General features: G+C 36.8%; 1 protein-coding gene across 11 annotated transcripts in view; it reads right to left on the bottom strand.

Annotated features, from left to right (window-relative positions):
- Kdm4c (lysine demethylase 4C) overlaps window positions 1-19,868 on the bottom strand; it is a 365,075-nt gene that overhangs the window by 177,294 nt on the left and 167,913 nt on the right. For 2 of the 11 annotated variants that reach the window (XR_012440446.1, XM_074051905.1), the window contains one exon: window positions 16,378-17,451. The exons of the other annotated variants lie outside the window; for them this stretch is intronic. Coding sequence is in view for 1 of the 2 variants with exons in the window: in XM_074051905.1 (XP_073908006.1) it covers window positions 17,440-17,451 (12 nt within the window). In the remaining variant the exon portion in view is untranslated. Of the gene's footprint in view, window positions 1-16,377; window positions 17,452-19,868 lie in introns of those variants that run through there. 11 annotated transcript variants of the gene reach the window in all.

Consider the following 19,868-nt stretch of genomic DNA (forward strand, 5'->3'; position numbering starts at 1 on the left):
CAGGGTCCCTACCCTGCATGAAAAAGGAAGGGTGAGCCAAGGGCAAAGAACAAAATGACAGCTTTATCTCCAGAGATGAAAAAAACACAAACCTACTGACACACAAGATGTGTGAGGCCTTTCATTTCTCTATGTTTATCCTGTCTAAACAACTGATTGATTATTCCTGTCTCATATCTGCGATCAAAAAATTATACTAGTGAAATTCACTATCCCCTTCTACAAGTCCACAGTAGAAAAACTTCTGCCAACATAGAGACAGGTATCCAGACATAAATTCTAGGCTGGAAGTCCAGAAGCTTTCACTCTCCGTTTTCCAGCAATGCATCAACCTCCCAGGAGATCCACCAATACAATCCTCCTACACAGGAAGCCAAGTGACTAAACAGTGAAATCCCTAAATACATGCTTGTTCATACTAGCAAACCAAGAGTTCCCATTCTTCCAGCTGAAAGTACCAGAGAATGAACCAGAGTAACACTAAAATCCAGTCTTCAATTCCCAACTTGCCATATTCTGTCCCTGACCAAAGCACTTAACCCAAAACTGAACTAAGTAAGAATTTTCTGAATTTTCCAAGTTCTAAAACACATGAAATAGGGAGAGGAATATAAATTCTGACTACCCAAAAACTCTAACTACCTGACAATAGGTAGTTCAGTTGGCTATGTACTTTTAAAAACGATTGTTCACAAGAAGTGCTTTGAGGTGATATGGTCCTTTGCATTATCACCTGTCATTCTATACCCCTTTTAAGGGTGTCCTAATACTTGCTTCCCACCCCCTCAAAAAAGTTATTTGATTTCTCCTATAGAAGAAACAGTCCTTTACCTTCTCTCTACCCAATCAGGATTCTTTATAAAAACCTGTTTTCTAAATGGTTAGTTTATAAGAAATGAGTTTGGATCAGCTGCTATCTGGCAATATGAATCTTCTGAAACTTCCCTGGTCACCTGCATGCTTTGATGCTCTAAATTAAAACCCCATCCATAATAAGCCCTGTCTTCTAGACTCAGAAACCTAGTATCAGTTTCTTGTTCAGGTGCTCCTGGAGAGATTAATACATTCTATGATCTGTGGGCACCTCTGGTTGCACTTCATTTGTTATGGGGAGGGAAGGAGGAGAAGGGGAGGAGGGGGAAGGGAAAGGAGGAGAGGGAGGAGGGAAGGCAAAAGGAGGATGGGGGGGAGAAAGGGGGAGGGAAAGGGAAGGGAGAAAGAGGGAGGGAAAGGGAGGGAAGGAGAAGGAAAAGGAAAAGAGGGGAGGAAGGGAGGAGGAGGAAGGGAGGAGGAGGGAGGGAAAGGGAAAGGAGGAGAGGGGAGGGGAGAGGAAAAAAGAATTTTTAAACGGTCATCTTAAAGAGCAATTTACTTGAAGAGTAAAAGGTTGGAAGATGAACCTGATTTCCAAGAGTCAAAAAAGTGAATATGTAAATGATGAAAAGGAAAAGGGGAGTAGAGAATAATCTTTTAAGAAATTTGGTAGGAAAAAAAGGTGAAATGATGGCATATTAGGAAAATTTGTATGTTTTCTATTACTCGTAACTAATTCTATATTAGCACTTTTTAAAAAACTCCTCAGGTCTCTCAAAGATCACTAATCATATCTAAGGATCAGTTAGAAAAGGTCAGCATGAATTGGTGAAATGTATGTCTAACATCGTACACTGAGAATTTTTTTTTAAACAAAATGTTGCTCCCTTAAATACAAATTATTTTCAAAATGAGCTATCAAAACCAGTTTTGTACTTCATACTCTAATAAAAAGCTTTATAGTCTAGGCAGCTTAGAACTGTCTCCAGAGCAATTTGAAAAACAAAGAGATTATTGCTTTGCTAGTATTAAATGTTTCTCTTGAAAATGAATGCAAATAACCACGTTAATTCAAGCAATAGGTCAAAGCAGAATAAATCATATTTAAACCTCTCAATTTCATCTTCATAAATAAAGGCGGGATGAGCTTTACTCCATCATGAATTGAAACTGCTGAATAAGCAAGTGATTAAATAAACAGACTACTGTATGCCATCAGTTCTATCAAATGAAAACAGTCTGGCTGTCTTTGCTTAGTGAAGAAAGGAAGATATTTGACATTTTTCATAATAAACATCCATTCACAAATGTGCAGAAATGAACAAAAAAGATTTATTCCTAATTCTAGCTATTTTTCAGAGAAAAGTTGGCAAGGAATTTTCTAACATCTAAAATTTTGGAAAAGTATCAATTAATCATTCAAATGGCTCAGATAATGTGTCACATTCTATCATATTCATCCTGCGGCCTTAATCTATTTTTAAAATGGCATCACATAAAAATGCAAGTACTAGTCATCCAAAATAGCAAAATCTTTGAAAAATATTTTATTAGGCCCACTCCCCAATCGTGAAGTCAAACCATGCTTAGTATAATAATATCAAAAATTAGCAAAGAGAATCGTGAAAGAAATAATCACCACTTAGGGAACATTTACCATATTTGTCTTACATTCATCTTGCTAAGTGCACTAATGTCAGTGGAACAAATATTGTACTCAAAGTTTCTGTTAAAATATACTGTGAAAAATTTCCCATAGGTGAAGAATTTGCCTAACAACATTGTTAAATGGTTTCCTATTTCCTCCTATAAAACTGTGCCATAACTTATTTAGTTAACTAGTCCATATGCTTGAAGGGGCACAGGAGTGCTATTGGGCTGCATGGATTTGATATCTTCAATAATTCTATGTTAAACATCTACACAAATAAAACCTTGTATGATTCAAAGACTATTTCTTTCCATCTGTTTCCTTAGATCAAATACTTAGAGATAAAATGCCAAATCATGGGACATTCATAGCTTTATATTTTCTTAAATGTTTTCTAAAATTTCCTCATATAAATACAATATCAAAAGCAATATATATTTTAAGCCAATATAAGTACATCTTTGCAAACTCTAGTTACTATATTTTTTTAGATATGAGCTAAATAATAATAAGGTCATTTAAAAAAAAAACTCATCCTACTCTATTGCTAATATTAAAGGCATAAAGGAGAGGAAATACCTGAGAAATTTACATAAAGTGACAAACGTCAATTTTCGTAAAGTGTATTTTTATGAGTAATTTAAATACTATTGCCACTTATTGCTCTTATAACTTTATACTTAATTTATATACAAAGTATAGAACTGACATAAATCACACAGAATTTTCTTTTATTTGTAAATGAACTTGATTGTTTCTGTGCTGCAGGATTAAATGTCTGAAAAATTGTGAAATTATAGGTCACTGTCCTCTTATAATGATCCTGTAAGCAGCACAGGGCTTACCACTGACACTCAATGGTCACTTTTAGTTATGAGACATACTTAATAATCTCCATGATAAATGTACATTCTTGACACCAGTTCCCAAGTCTCTCCTCTATTCCTTAGAAAGCAGATTCCCAGTAACACATGAAGTGCAACCTGAGGTGCCCACAGTATCACAGGATGTATCAATCTCTCCCTGAGCACCTGAAGAAGAAACTGACATTGGGCTTTTGAATCTAGAAGACAGGCTTATTATGAGGTTTTAATTTATAGCGCTAAAGCATGCAGGTGGCCAGGGAAGTTTCAAAAGATAAGTACCAAGAAATGTGAATCCCTTAAGCTAAAACAACCCAGTTATACATAGGGCCACCTGCCAGAAAACGGCAGATTCAATAATAAGTAACATTTTGAAAGAATAAAAGTATAAAAAGCCTTTTCTAACCCTTAGAACAATTATTTCAGGGATTTAGCATAAGACCTCAAAAATTCAAAAAGAACAGCAATTTACCTCATTCTGATACTTTTTTTCTTATAAAAAAATGTGACAGAAGTGAAATGGGAAATGTCATATCATCACATTATTACTCTTTGCCTCCTGACAGGTCTGCATTTAGATGTATGTGTACATTTTCGGGTTATAATTCTACCATTCACATACATCAAACATCTACTGCAGGAAGGGTCTGCAGCTCTGCTAAGCTAGAGCTAATGAATGCTACAAGAGTAATGGCTGGAGGACTGAGGCAGATTTGCCGCACTGCTCATATCAATAAGAAACGATTCTTTTATTTGTAAATCACAAAACTGTAAATGTTCTTTAATGTAGTCAGTAACTCTTAAAAGTAAAAATTCAAAAGACAGACAGTACAATTAGTATATTACAAAACTTTATTTATTTATTTTTTGATCTCTTGCATTATACAAATTTTTTTTCTTTTATTATTCATATGTGCATACAAGGCTTGGTTCATTTCTCCCCACTGCCCCCACCCCCTCCCTTACCACCCACTCCGCCCCCTCCCTCTCTCCCCCCCTCAATACCCAGCAGAAACTATTTTGCCCTTATTTCTAATTTTGTTGTAGAGAGAGTATAAGCAATAATAGGAAGGAGCAAGGGTTTTTGCTGGTTGAGATAAGGATAGCTATACAGGGCATTGACTTACATTGATTTTCTGTGCGTGGGTGTTACCTTCTAGGTTAATTCTTTTTGATCTAACCTTTTCTCGAGTACCTGTTCCCCTTTTCCTATTGGCCTCAGTTGCTTTTAAGGTATCTGCTTTAGTTTCTCTTATTTCTTTCAGATATAACCCTAAAAGTTGGTATTAAATTTAGAAAGCTGAATTCTGACTCAAATAAGACACATTGCATAATCTCTCCTAGAATAAATAGGAAATCAAAGTATAGTACAGAGAATTAAAATGAGTAAATCTTTTTTTTGAATAAGAGGTTAATATGAGATTGACAAGCCAATAAGAAACAAACAAGGATTCAGACATAAATACAAAAGCTGTAAAGGGTACAGCAGTGGTTCTTGGCTCTGATGCATACTACAACCACTTGAAAAGTTTGTACAACGTATCAATGAACAGGACATTGATTCACATACAGAGATTCTGACTTACACTGGGATGTGGTCCCAATATTGATTAAAAATACTCCAGATAACTCTAATGAAGAGAGATATTAGGAAGCAATAATTGGGTTCAAGATAAACTAAATAAAAATGATTTGAAACAATTTCAAATAACCAATTTGAATAAGTTTGGTCTCTGGCTCACACTATACAATAAAATCAAACTAGACAGTTTAAGGAAATTCATAAATTAAAATTGAAATGATGGGGGGGAGAATGAGGGGGCAGTGTAGGTAAAGCAGTGGGTGGGGGAGGGGGGAGAAATGACCCAAACATTGTATGCACATAGGAATAAAATTTTTAAAAAATTGAAATGATTGTGACTACAATATTATAGCATGGAATGCATTTTTTAGCTTAACAGAAAATGCTGAAGGTATTTGGTAAAAAAAAGAAAACTGTTAGCTAAAACTAACCTTAACTATACAAAGAGCTCTTCTCACCTGGCAAGAAAACTAACATTTCCATGGAAAATGCAATTTAAAGATCAAAAAGTAGAGATTCTTTTAAACATAAAATGACTAAAAAAGATGAGAAATGTTCAATGGTTCACATAAGTAAAAGAAATACAAATGAAAACGGATTACAATTTTTACTGCCACAATCAGAGAAAAATTGGTCACATTACAGCTATCTAGAATACACAAAAATAAAGTTGTAAAAACTGACGCTCTTGGGAGAAAGTTGACATAAAATACAAACAACTCTCAGTGACTTCCCAGGGATGAAATAGAAATGCACTCACATGACTACACATATGCTAGCTAATTTATAGAAGTACAAGACTCACTTGATTCTGTTAAAAACCCTGACCCTTCCACTTAGTACTACTTCCCTCCCCACTGTCTTAGATCAAGTGACATTAGGGAAACCACTTCAGTTAGTGTGATCTGCCCAAGAAATAGCTGAGGTGAGGGACATTTTTCTTGAGATTAGAGATAAATTCTAAAATATAAGAATTCCAGTTGATAGCAAAAGTAAAGCAATATTAATAATGAACTGCAAAGAAACATGAGTGACATGCACACTAAAGAACATCATCAACTCAAAAACATTGCACATTGAAACATCACTAACTGTATGAACATTACTGACTATGTACACGGTTACACACACACACTCCCAGGAAAACACTTAGAAAAGCCTGAAATTATTACTAATCTCTGTGAAAGGAATGTGGTAGGAGTTTATCCCAATCTGAACAACAATCCTAAAAATCCACATGGCATTTTAAATACCAAGTTGTAACAACAAATAACCTCCTCCTCATGAAACAATTTCTGAAACAAAGAGCAGAAAATGGAGTTGTATTTCAGTATTTAGGAATTTTTCCTTAATATGAAGAGAATACTGATAATACGCAGTGAAAAAAAAAGTATAGAAAGTTGTTACAGATGAGTGACAGGTATACTCTGCAGAATTAAATAAAAAGTACAATGAAAACGTAACATTGATATAGTTATCAAACTCTACTTTGTATAATTTCTTATTTTGATGTCAAAAAATCAAAATTTCTTTAAATACAAATACAAAACTGCAACTACCTCATATCAATAGGAATAATTTGACATTCTGGATATGCAAACAATACCACAGGAATATTCATGTTCACTTACCACAACTGAATTCTTATTTAAATCACACAAGTTTTGCCATAGCAATGAAAAAGAGACATTTCCACAAAATAAAATACGCTAAACATCTGCTCCTTCTGATTTACATGAAATTAAGTACATTCACATAGCCCATCTCTTCCATAACCAGGAAAAGCTCCTTAGTAACGTCCTTTAACATCTCTGAGCGCAAACATAAAAACACTCCTGCTTGTGATTCAACACCTTAACATGTAGCCAGGAATGATCCTAGCTACTTGGGAGTCTGAGATAGAGAGGATCATGGCTCCAGGCCAGCCCAGGCAAATAGTTCAAAAGACCCCCCATCTCTAAAAATAACCAGCGCAAAATGGCCTGAAAGTGTGGCTTAAGCAATAGAGTGACTGCTTTGCAAGCCTAAAGCCCTGAAATCAAACTCCGGTCCCAAAAAAAGAAAAAAAAAATTAGATTGAAAGCCAAATGAAATTAGTCATTGTTGTCTATATTTATACTTAAGGGCTTTAAGTCATATTATAAAAATCTGAAAAGATAACTACCTTTATACATGTATTACCTCAAGTAAATCCTACTTAAAAGGTGATGATTTTGTTAATATTAATTAATCCAATTTTCACATTTTCTCTCCTAATCATAAATTCAAGATACAAACACTAGAGCAAATTAGAAATGATACAAAATGTGTCAATCCTACTTTCAGGTGGTTTATAATCTTTAAATCACCTTGAATTTGTTCTACAAAATTTTATGTAATGTATGTATTTATGCTTCATAGCCAGAATGTCAGGTAAAAAGAATTACCAGAAGAATGGTCTGGTAAAAGAAGAATGGAACTAGTAATAGGAAACAGATAAATTACATTCATGTTTTATTGTTTACCTAAAACCAACTGACTAAAAACAAAACAAAAAAGAATATGAGAGAAAGCGTCCACATATGAGTGAACATGTCCACAGACAGAATATAGGTGTCTAGCACAAAAGAGAGAATGAATGATAACACAGGGCAAAAATCAATGTTAGTCAGATTTCCAACATAGACGAAATAGATGACATAATCAATCAACTTTTAAAGAAGAAAAGGTTTATTTTGACTCACATTTTCAGAGGTTTTGTCCATGGTCATTTGGCCCTGCTGCTTTGGGGTCTGTGGTGGCACTTCATGTAGGAAGCAGTGAAGAAGACCTTATCACTGCATGGTAGCCAAGAAGTAAAAGAGAGAAAAGGGACAAAGGGTCCCAATACCTCCTTTTCAAGGAGACAACCCAAATGATCTAACTTCCCCTAGGCCCTACCTCCCAAGAGTTTCACAGCCTCCCAACAGTATCACAGGGCGATAATCAAGCCTTTAAAGTATAGGCTTTTCGGGGACACTTTATATCCAAACTATAGCAAGGAGATTACTGCGTAACTGTCCCTAAACATAAACATAAGAACCACTTGAATAGCCCAACACCCCTCATCCTAACTAAACTGAGTATCTATCACTTCGTTAGCAATTAACTTACTCCATTCCCCTTGCCTGAAGAACTATTAAAATATCAGATCATAACATTACCCCAATTTCTATGATATCCAATACAAATCAAAACCATTTTTCCTTTGAATCCGACTCCCCCCAAAAAATATGTAAATAAAGACAAATCCTCAAATAAGCCCATACTAGCATCCCTGGTATCTCATTCTGTGCTAGTTCCTTTGTTACAAAGAGGGGGAAAATTCACATTGATAACTAGTGTGCTCCCTGTGGATTCTGCTTACAGAGCACTGACAGAAAGCACGCTAAAGTTCATTTTTATACAAAATTAATCCCTATGTTTTAAAGAAATATTGTACAAAGCTTTTGTAATGAGAATCAGCGCCAGGACACACTGATAGCTTTCATATACTTGATTATACTCTAATTTAGGATAGAAAAAATTTAGAAGATGTGAGCTAAACCCTAAAGGGTCACCTAAAGTAATACTGCTTATCTTTATCTTTTGAATGGTGACTTTAAACTATTAAAAAGCACTGCCATTCCATTACTGATGTGCAAGATATTCTGCAAATGAAAGTCAATTTGGAGAACAGAGTTGAACACACACAACCTTCCAGGCACTTAGAGGCTGTCACTGCAATATTAACCACTTATTAGCATCACCCAAACCTCCTGAATCTGGCATATTTTCAAATGTGAGGCTATTCAACCGATAAGGATAATAAATTTGGAATCCAATTCAACAGCACACTCTGCTTGTAGATAATTTTATTTTATTTTAGAGGATTTCCTAAACCGATACATGAGAATTCAACAAAATCATTTTTTTAAACTGTGCAATCAATGTAACCTTTTTTAGATATATAAATGTAACCTAACCAGAAATAATGTGACAAATATTTTACATGACATGCATGACTGCAAATTAACAAGGACCCAGTCTGGAATTTAACACTGTTCTGCTGAGAACAAAGTACAGAGTAGAGGACCTTCAACTTTAGCAAGCATGAGAAACATCTGGGAAGGCTATAAAATGGCAGATTTCTTCACACATATTGTCAAGATTCTAGCTCAGTGATTCCTGAGATGAGGTCCAGAAATCCAATTGGTTTTAATACAGAAGGCCACTGGCACACAGTTTTGAACACTGAAGGAGAGTACCCTTTGGCAGCAGGTCAAATAGTTCTTTCTCAGGAAGACAATGATTTGTGTAAATTTTTAAGTGGTGTTTCAGCTCAGGAAAAACAAAATAATTTAAATAACTTTTTCAAATAATGATGACTTCAATAGAAATAGAAATTTCTAAAGAAAATCACATCACTACTCAACATCTTTGTTCGAAAAATAATTATAACTTTTTCTGATTAAAGGAACCCAAGTTCAAATGTTTCCAATTTGGATATTAGAGATAAGCAATAAAGAATAAGAATCTCCTGAAATTGGATCACAGAGGTAACTAGTGCCATTACAGAATACCTTCCCCCAATGCTTCCATTACTTATAAATAAGCCAAGTATAATGAAAATACATATAATAGATATGAGCTTCATTCATTATACAAAACACCAGTGTAAAATTGCCAAAAGAAAGACACATGGCCACTAGATGGAGGCCTCCACTTACAGAAGAAAAGAACACAATCACATTAAGAATAGCATCCATAGGGCTGGCAGAATGGCTCAAGTGGTAGCATCTGTGTAGCAAACAAGAGGCCCTGAGTTCAAACCGTAGTACCATTGGAAAAAATAAAGTAAAATAAAAAGAATAGCATTTGCAGCCCTGAAACAAAAGAAAAATTAGCAATCAGTTAACAGACCCAAAAGGCATCTTACACTAAGTTCAAGCCTTTTGGCCTGAAGCTCAAGACTCATGTCAATCATCCACAAAAGAGGCAGCGAGGGGATTCAAGACCTTACAACTGAGAATATAACAAGTTTGAGTTGCCAATAAGAAAAATATCGTTTAAAAAAAAAAAAACTCTGAAAACTAGAGAAAGATGGTAAGACAAACAAGATGTAATAAAATCAAAGTGAGAAGGGTACTGAACATAGGGATGTTTGATAGATTATAAGAAATTTAGAGTATCACTCTTCTATGTGATACATAGAATACAATATGGTCAAGTCCATCCTAGGGTTAAAAGAGCACTTATATTCAGCACAACTGTTCTACAACTTTATAACTAAACTCCTTTACAGAAAACCTCCTCTTCCCCTAGACTGTAAGCTGTAAAGAAATGGGGTCCCAACCAGAGGCACTGGGCTTCAAGAAGTGCACTGCATACATTCATCATCTCACTAGCACAGTGTGCTAGTCAGGAAGACAAACCCACTCACAGCATGCAGTCAATAAGAACAACCCATTCCACAAGAACTTAACTATTCCACATATTTATGATGAGTTCTGAGATTACACTTCAGAAATTCTAAGAAGTCATCAGTATTTTATAATTCCCACACTTAGATAATTTTCTTTTTTTTTTGTTTGTTTGTGCTGGGTGCTGTCCTTTGAAATTCCAGTTCTCTAAGTCTGGAGAGGGGTCTGAGAATATTTACCCTTAAAAGACTCCCAGGTGACACTGATAGTAGAGGACCCACTTTTTTATTTATTTTGTTTTATATTGCGGATTGAACCCAGGACCTTGCATATGCCAGACTATCACTTGAGCTACACTCCCAGCCCTTTTGTTTTTGAGACAGGGTCTCTGTACTACTTTTGTCCATGCTGGCGTTTTTTTTTTTTTTCATTTTTCTTTTATTATTCATATGTGCATACAAGGCTTGGTTCATTTCTCCCCCCTGCCCCCACCCCTTCCCTTACCACCCACTCCGCCCCCTCCCTCTCCCCCCCCAATACCCAGCAGAAACTATTTTGCCCTTATTTCTAATTTTGTTGTAGAGAGAGTATAAGCAATAATAGGAAGGAACAAGGGGTTTTGCTGGTTGAGATAAGGATAGCTATACAGGGCATTGACTCACATTGATTTCCTGTGCGTGGGTGTTACCTTCTAGGTTAATTCTTTTTGATCTAACCTTTTCTCTAGTACCTGTTCCCCTTTTCCTATTGGCCTCAGTTGCTTTAAGGTATCTGCTTTAGTTTCTCTGCATTAAGGGCAACAAATGCTAGCTAGTTTTTTAGGTGTCTTACCTATCCTCACCCCTTCCTTGTGTGCTCTTGCTTTTATCATGTGCTCATAGTCCAATCCCCTTGTTGTGTTTGCCCTTGATCTAATGTCCACATATGAGGGAGAACATACGATTTTTGGTCTTTTGGGCCAGGCTAACCTCACTCAGAATGATGTTCTCCAATTCCATCCATTTACCAGCGAATGATAACATTTCGTTCTTCTTCATGGCTGCATAAAATTCCATTGTGTATAGATACCACATTTTCTTAATCCATTCATCAGTGGTGGGGCATCTTGGCTGTTTCCATAACTTGGCTATTGTGAATAGTGCCACAATAAACATGGATGTGCAGGTGCCTCTGGAGTAACAGTCTTTTGGGTATATCCCCAAGAGTGGTATTGCTGGATCAAATGGTAGATCAATGTCCAGCTTTTTAAGTAGCCTCCAAATTTTTTTCCAGAGTGGTTGTACTAGTCTACATTCCCACCAACAGTGTAAGAGGGTTCCTTTTTCCCCGCATCCTCGCCAACACCTGTTCTTGGTGGTGTTGCTGATGATGGCTATTCTAACAGGGGTGAGGAGGAATCTGAGTGTGGTTTTAATTTGCATTTCCTTTATTGCTAGAGATGGTGAGCAGTTTTTCATGTGTTTTCTGGCCATTTGAATTTCTTCTTTTGAGAAAGTTGATACAGGAAAGAGTAGGAAATACTCTGGAGTTAGTAGGTATAGGTAAGAACTTTCTCAATGAAACCCCAGCAGCACAGCAACTAAGAGATAGCACAGATAAATAGGACCTCATAAAACTAAAAAGCTTCTGTTCATCAAAAGAAATGGTCTCTAAACTGAAGAGAACACCCACAGAGTGGGAGAAAATATTTGCCAACTATACATCAGACAAAGGACTGATAACCAGAATATACAGGGAACTTAAAAAACTAAATTCTCCCAAAACTAATGAACCAATAAAGAAATGGGCACGTGAACTAAACAGAACTTTCTCAAAAGAAGAAATTCAAATGGCCAGAAAACACATAAAAAAAATGCTCACCATCTCTAGATAATTTTCTTAAAACTTGGTACAAGAGGATATTTAATTTACCTATATGGTTAGTTTCGTGGACCCTTTAGTTTTTAAATGCTGATTCCTAGCACGTCTGACACAAAACAAATTTTCAGAATACTACTCAAGGAATTAAGTTATAATAACATAATCAAAATAATACATGCAGCTGTCTAGTTGATTAAGATGCTCTGATATTATAAGGCAGCAATTCAAATAGCCACAGACACTAAGATGAGAGAATGAAGTAGGGCAGGTATGTAAAATACTGGGCAAAATAACTGGGTAGGCACAGGAAGGTTGGGCTCAAAGTATCTCCATCTCATACTGAAAGGGGCAAGGTGAATATGTGGGAGAGCTGGAAAGAGCCTGCCATGTCTGAGGGAGCCAGCATCTACTAGACTCCAGTCAAATGTTGTCTATCAGTAAATGACAGGTCCATGGTTTCAAACCATACAAGTTATCAAGAGAACTGGTAAATCCTGATATTCAAAAACTGAAAATTAACAACTTCAAACATTGCTAAGTAGTTTTGAATCACCACTGTATATACAAGTGCATGTGTGCACACATACACTCTCACACACACACACACACACACACACACACACACACGGCTGTTTGTGCCCTGAAGACTACTACAATTCCAGGTGAATTTGATGTGGTTTTAGTGGAAAAAGAGGATGGGAACATAAGCCCTGCTCTTCTGACAATGCTCAGAGAAAAAGCAAAAACAGATTATTGGCCCCTGAAGCATAGCATAGTTCTTGTGAGTTTCTATATCCCATTATTCCAACTAATTTAAAGATTTTTAAAAACACAAAGTCTAGGAAAATAATTCTTTAAGTATAATACTAAGTTAGAGGACATTCTTACAGACAGAAGCAGAGGCAACTTTAACCATCAAAAACAACACTGACAAAATAAAAAACCAATTTCAGATAATAGAAATAAAATGCATCAACAACATTTGTCCCATATTTGCTTCATGCAGGGCCAAAATAGTAAAACTTTACACATAATTATTTAGAAAAAGAAGGAGGAATTTACTTTAGAGATTTATGTACAAAACAGGCAATTACACCCAACACGTATTTTAGAATAAGTTCATAGAAATACAATAATCTGTTGTCAACAACTAGTTTCCTATAAAACAAGAATGCATGAATGTCTAAGATACTGTCCATCACAGAAAGAACAAAACTGAAGTGCTCACTTCAGCACTCACATACTAACAACAGTAAATAAACTCTCCACGTAAGTCTTCACTAGATTACTTCTTTTTATCAAGATGCATGACTTATTACACAATGTTCTCCAATAGAGAAAGGAATTGTACTTTCTTCCTCGTTATATAAAAATGAAAAAAATTGTCCTGAGCAGCAAATATATATAAGGCAGCAACACAATTTCTGTGAGGAGGTAACAAGGTCCAGCTCAGAGGAGAAATCACTGAGCAAACTGCTGATGAATATGTACAGGGAAGGGTCCAGAGATAAAGGCCACATTGATGCAGGATCTAGACATGGGGTAGGCAGATGGAATGACAGCCCAGAGGAAAGACTAAGGACACTGGGTGGAGAAAGGCATTGAGGATGCATGGTCCTGCCAAAGAAAGTATGAACGAGATTGAGAATAGAGCAGAGAGATTCACTCAGGTAAGGAAGGGAGGTTCTTTCTCTCATCCATAAAGGATGAATATTTTTCAATTTTCAAAGCCAAATAAAGAACAAACATTACATAAAGGTCATAAATGAAGAGCAGCCAAAGAGAAACTAAAATGATAATGAAGAAAATTTCTGGGGAAAGAGGTGTAGTCACACATTTTGTGATGTTTGGATACTTATGAACCTATAAAAGATGAATATTGGATCCAAAAGTAATGCTAGTAAACTGCAACAGAATGACAATTTACATATTTAAATGTTGGCTATCCTATCATTAACTCAACTAGCAAAAACATTTTGTCTTCCTTATTATGCTTATGTCATTTCTTCAACAAAGTTAGTGATAAGGGGAGAACAGGACCAGCCTGGAACTGAGGGGGATAAAGGGGGAAGGGTGGGGGAGGGGGACCCAAACAATGTATGCACATGTGAATAAATGAAAAAAAAATTAAATAAAAAAGTAAAGCATGCATACAATTTTCCATTTTCACCATTTTAAATGCACAGTTCAGTGGCCTTCAGTAAATCTCCATTGTAGTATAACCGTCACCACAATCCATCTTCAGAACTTTGTCTCCTTCCTAAACTGAATCTCTATTAGATACTAACTCCCTCCACCTTTTCCCTCCATCTGTATGATCACTGTTTTACTTTCTCTCTGCATGAATTTGGTTTTGGTACTTCATATAAGTGCAATCAAATAGCATGTTTTCTTTTGTCATCTTGACCTTTATTTCCTTCAAAAGGACATTCTCTGGTGTCCACAGTAAAGTTATAGAGTCCTGGTACTTTGAAAAGGTGATTGTGTTGTTGTTTTGTTTTGGGTTTTGTTTTTAATGCTGGGTTTACACATTCAGAATTAATGGTGCTAATAAGCCTGCAACATTTTGTCAAATAAATTATCAAGATCAAAAAAAATAAAATAAATAAATCTTGGCTATCCTTTTCCCCATTGTTCAACAAATTTTAGAACTGATTTTAAACAATACTTCATGTGGAATTGTTGTACTACATTATTAATGCTCTAGAATTAAGGTTTTATTTTTGTGTGGGTAGGATTGAGAACTGTCATGATTCCTGATAAGAACTGCCCCTTGCCACCATTCTGCAGCCTGAGCCGCAGCTGGTCTCATCCCTTCTAGAACAAAGCCCCACTGTCCCTTATCTCCTGCCACCTTTCTTTGCCCATCCCTAGCCCTTGCTTTCTCCCAAATGCTACTTAAGGCCAGAATCGCCAAGAAAAGCTGCTGCGCCATTTTTTCTTCTCGGCCAGCCAGCCTGCTTATTAAACTTTGGACATGAGATACCTCTTGTGAGCCTCCTTTGTGTGCAGTGTGCAGTGTGCAGTGTTTTCCTAACAATTCCTACTAAAACTTTTAGAAGTTGGGCTCATATTGCTCTCCAGAGTAGTGACAACGGGTAGTAATTGTTTGTATTTTGATTACTTGCAGGTCAAAAACAGTTATCACTACATTAAGAATACACATGGCACAAGCAATAAGCAAAGTTTCTAACCACAGGATAAAGTCAAATCTCTTCATCAGTTATTTCCTCTGCCAATAGATATTCTCTGTATAAAATGCTTGAGATGGTGGGATCAACTTCTTGAGCAACAGGTGATAATTGCTAAATGCATCCTTATAAAAAGTGATTAACTTTAAAGCAAGAAAACTGATTTATTAGAAATACTGATGCTATTATGCATAAATTATAAAGTTATCAATTGAAAAAAACCCTACATGATCATTCTAAGTAACTATACTCAATGTAAGGCAGTATAGATAACATGAAGCCCCACTTTGTCTACAAACACAATCCCAACACATGTTAAGGAATGTTTGCAATCAAACTGTAGCATAACTGAATTAGTCATAAGAAAGAAAAAAGAAATTGGTAGATTCAAAAACTGTAATACAATTTTGCTTTGAGTAACAGGTATATATGCATTTCCACCAGACAATATATGAGTAAGGTAACCTCAAAGAAAGACCTACATTTTACTCTATTATCAATGTATTTGGAAAACAAATATATAAAAAATTGTAATCATCTTTATTTTCTCCTCAGACTATCCCACTCTCAAGATTCATTAAATCCACAAGTTTTGTTTCCATAGCAGAAACAAAAACCATCCAAAGTCAGGCACATGCCTGCAATCTCAGCACTTGGGAAGCTGAGGAAGTAAGATCATGAGTTCCAGGCTGAGTGAGATCTCATCTCCAAAATGATGACGATGGTGATTATGATGATAATATTGATAATAATGGAATTTTACAGTAAGACACTACCACACACTAAGCCACATACAGCTCCTCAAAGACTGCATTCGTGTGATGATGTGAAATCTTGTGCTTTCCCAAAGGAAAGCTATAAAACTCAGGAAGAATGAAGAGAGTGCCAGCTAAAAAAATGAAACAGGTGGCTTAGCCAACTAAAAGCCAGCTGAGTTTTGGAAGATTGTTCCCATTTAGAGTATCCTCCAAAAACAGTTTTATGTTGTTGATTTCAATTTTCTTTTCTTTTTTTTTTTTTGCCACCATAATGCTACTACATTTCCAGCCTTTGGACAGGAAGAAAGAGGAAAATAATAACTTGTTCTACAAGAAAATAAGATACTTTTTTTTTTCTCAATCCTCTGGAAATTGTTTTAAACCTTCACTTTACTCATTTAGTAAAATCATCACCTACCTCGTCCAGATAAGAATATTCTCTAGAATATAAGTCACCCTCTGAAAATGGTGGTATATAATGGGAGTGAAATACTATAGAAAAAATACATGTTTCACATGTGTATGTTCATCAGATGCTACATATTAAATATCATATACAAACATTTATGCAAACATAAGCTGGAATAGAGCAATGGAGAGATCTGGAGAAATCCTTGCAAATGTAATTGCTATTAATCACACAATTCTGTTCCATTAGGCATAAAAAGTATTGAAAGCAATTAACAAAATGATAAACTTACAATATTTATTCCTCAGCACAGAAGAAAAAAATAAAAAGTAGTTCGTAAGACTACTATGTAGCTAATTTTGTGGGGAACACCCCCAATGTGTTACAGATAAATAACCACAACAGGTAAAGATGGCAGGGTTGATACAGGGAGGTTAATATTCAATAATACATAGGACTATACAAAGTTTCTTTTCAGACACAAGAATAACCTTGTTACAAGAATAATACTGGATGCTAAGGTCAAACCAAAGCCTTACTGCAGTAAGTCATCTTGCAAGGGAAATGTCTCAAGGAACACTGTAACATACAATTCACAGGAAAATGTGACATGCACCAGTAAACAATACACCTTTAACCAACTGCACATCTATTTTAAAATTTTGATTAGCATTTTGTTTACAAAATTTCAAGCTTTAATTATGAACCACAATTCTGCAAGAAAAGCAATGAGAGGAAACGGAAAGGCCATCACTAGATCTCCAGTTCTAACTTTTTTTTTTTAAAGAAAACTACATATCTTGATTCCATCTTCCTGCTTTTTTGGAAGTCCTTCCTCTTTCCTAATGAAAATCTCAGGGTCTTGTACTCCTGGATGTCAGAAGTCTGCATCTCAATGCCCATGCTGTAATACAAAATAATCACTAAGAGTCAATTGAATAACATACAAGTAAAAAGCAACTACTAATACATTTTAAGACTAGAAATGTTGCAGGATATTCAAGCAAGGAAATGGGACACCAAGGCTTTTCAGGAAGCAATACTTATTAGCATGCCAGCAGCAGCTCACCTCACCGGCTTTGCCTTATTTATATAACTTTGCAAGCAGGTTACAGAAGAAAGAAGCAGAGTTTAACCCATATATGGCTGCATGTATCTCTATTGGCTACTTCACCCTCAGTGCTATGTGACCTTCCTCATGTTCAAATTCTTTAGGTTTTATCTCCTTGCCATGCTGTCCCCTCCTACCTGCTACATTATTTGCCCCTATGATATTTGGACCCACCTAGGGTCAAAGAGCATCATCTTGATTTAAGGGTCCGTATTTCCATAGCATCATTACATGGGCGGCTGTTTTCCTTTCTATACTGACCTCCATAATGGTCCTAATTGACTGCAATACCAAGAGAACCAAGGAGGCCACTATTAAACATGCTCCCAAGACAAGAATCATTGCCATTTTCAGGGTCTTGAATCCACCCAACCTCCAAACAGGTCATTGGGATTCCATCCTCTCCAAGTCTGGACGGGGACATGGGCGATCTTCCTCATTCTGTCTGTGACTTCTTCTATGACCTTTCCTTCAGCAGCAATCTGTAAGCTGCAGTCACTTAGACTGAACTTTCCACATACACCTCCCTCGGAAGCAATAAATAGTCCAAGGCCAGACAGTTTTGCTATATTGCATTGCGCACCTTTGTGTGCAGTTTGGCCAGTATGTTAAGGGCCCTTGCAGTTTTGTTAGTCATAATTTCAACTACCACCTGGAGCCAAATAATGCAGTTGAGCATATAGATCAGGTGCTATAGCCCCAGGACCCATTTCCGGCCAAGTGGCAGGACCATAATACTGGATGATTCATTCAGGAGGCTCCTCATTGTCCTGCCAATTACCAATTTGTAAGGCACCCTATTTCTTTCTACTTGTCTTTTCTTCATATATGGAGACTCCTAATTTTTCACCTTGTGCAAGTGGGAGCAAGAAAAAGGATGGCTGGATTGTGCCCAGTACACAGGACCTGACCCAACTGCTGGGTAGTGCCAAAAAAGCTTATTTCCCACAGATCCAATATAGCTCCCTGGGCACCCACCAATCTATGTTTGAGGTAAGATTGTTCCAAGCTTTTCAGAGAGCAGAGAAGTTGGCCAGCGGGTGAGGCTGTGGTTCTGTGTGGTTTGGAGTTCCCTACCATTGGGTCTTTTAGGCAGAGTCATTGTTAAAATTCTTTCCTAAACAAGTGAAATCCCTCACTGGGGTGGGCAACTGGCCTTTGGAGTGGGAAATGCAGTAATTTCTGATGAGGGAAGTTTTTAGGAGTCAGATGATTTTCCAGTCTCTAGGCAAAGCAGTTTCATTAAAGGGCTCTACAGGTTTAGCTCCTTAGCTTCCCATGGCCAGTGGTCTCCCAGGTTGACCCTCCACAAACATACCATGAGGTGACACTGAGAGTCTGGGCTATAGACTCAGCTAGTGAGAGGAACAGGTTTCTGCCCTTGATGAAGACAGAAAGTTCACTTTGCATTTCCTCATAAAAGGAGTGAAAAACTTGGTATGAGGAACTCTCTTGGGTAATAGTAATTTGAGGTTCATCTGAGTCACAGGGTCAAGGCCCTTTCCATCTATCCTTATACTAACTATAATTCCCTGTTTCCAATCAGAGGGCTTAAGTACAGTAAAATTTATGGGGTTACAGGTGCCAGAGGTACAGTCAGGCACAGCACCTGTACCCATGTGAAGGAGGGCTGTGTGTTCTGCCTTATGCCATGTCGCCCATGAAACACAATACCAATAAGGGCAATAGTAGGAACCCACATCATCACATGGCCTAGAATTGTCTCCCCGGCACATACACTTATCATTAGACATATAGGCTCTTTCCTAACCTAGGTCCCCACAGCCACAGGCTATATCTCCACATCTACCTTGATCTATGGCAGCACGTGCATCAAAGAACATCGACATTGGTTTATCAGGGTTAAACACCTGGGTGTGGCTGACAAGGTTCCCAGGATTGCAGATGCTTCAGAAATGTAACCATTACTCCCAAGCATGGTATCTGGGGTTGAAGCAGATATGCTGATCACCATGGGAGCACACCAAATAGGTGGTATGGTTGTAGGTGCAGGCCCCAATGACAGTGCCTGCACAGGAATAGTAAGTATGGAAAAGCAGAGTCCTGAGGACAACACTTCCTGCATGGGTAGTATGCATACATAAATAAAGACTGAGGTTTGGGGATCCCCGAGCAGAAAACTATTTAAGTTTAACAAAAGGGACTCATCCTAGAAGAAAGGAGACGCTGCCTCAACCTTCCACATGCAT

The sequence above is a fragment of the Castor canadensis genome, chromosome 13, assembly GCF_047511655.1.
Source record: "Castor canadensis chromosome 13, mCasCan1.hap1v2, whole genome shotgun sequence".
NCBI classification, from domain to species: domain Eukaryota; kingdom Metazoa; phylum Chordata; class Mammalia; order Rodentia; family Castoridae; genus Castor; species Castor canadensis.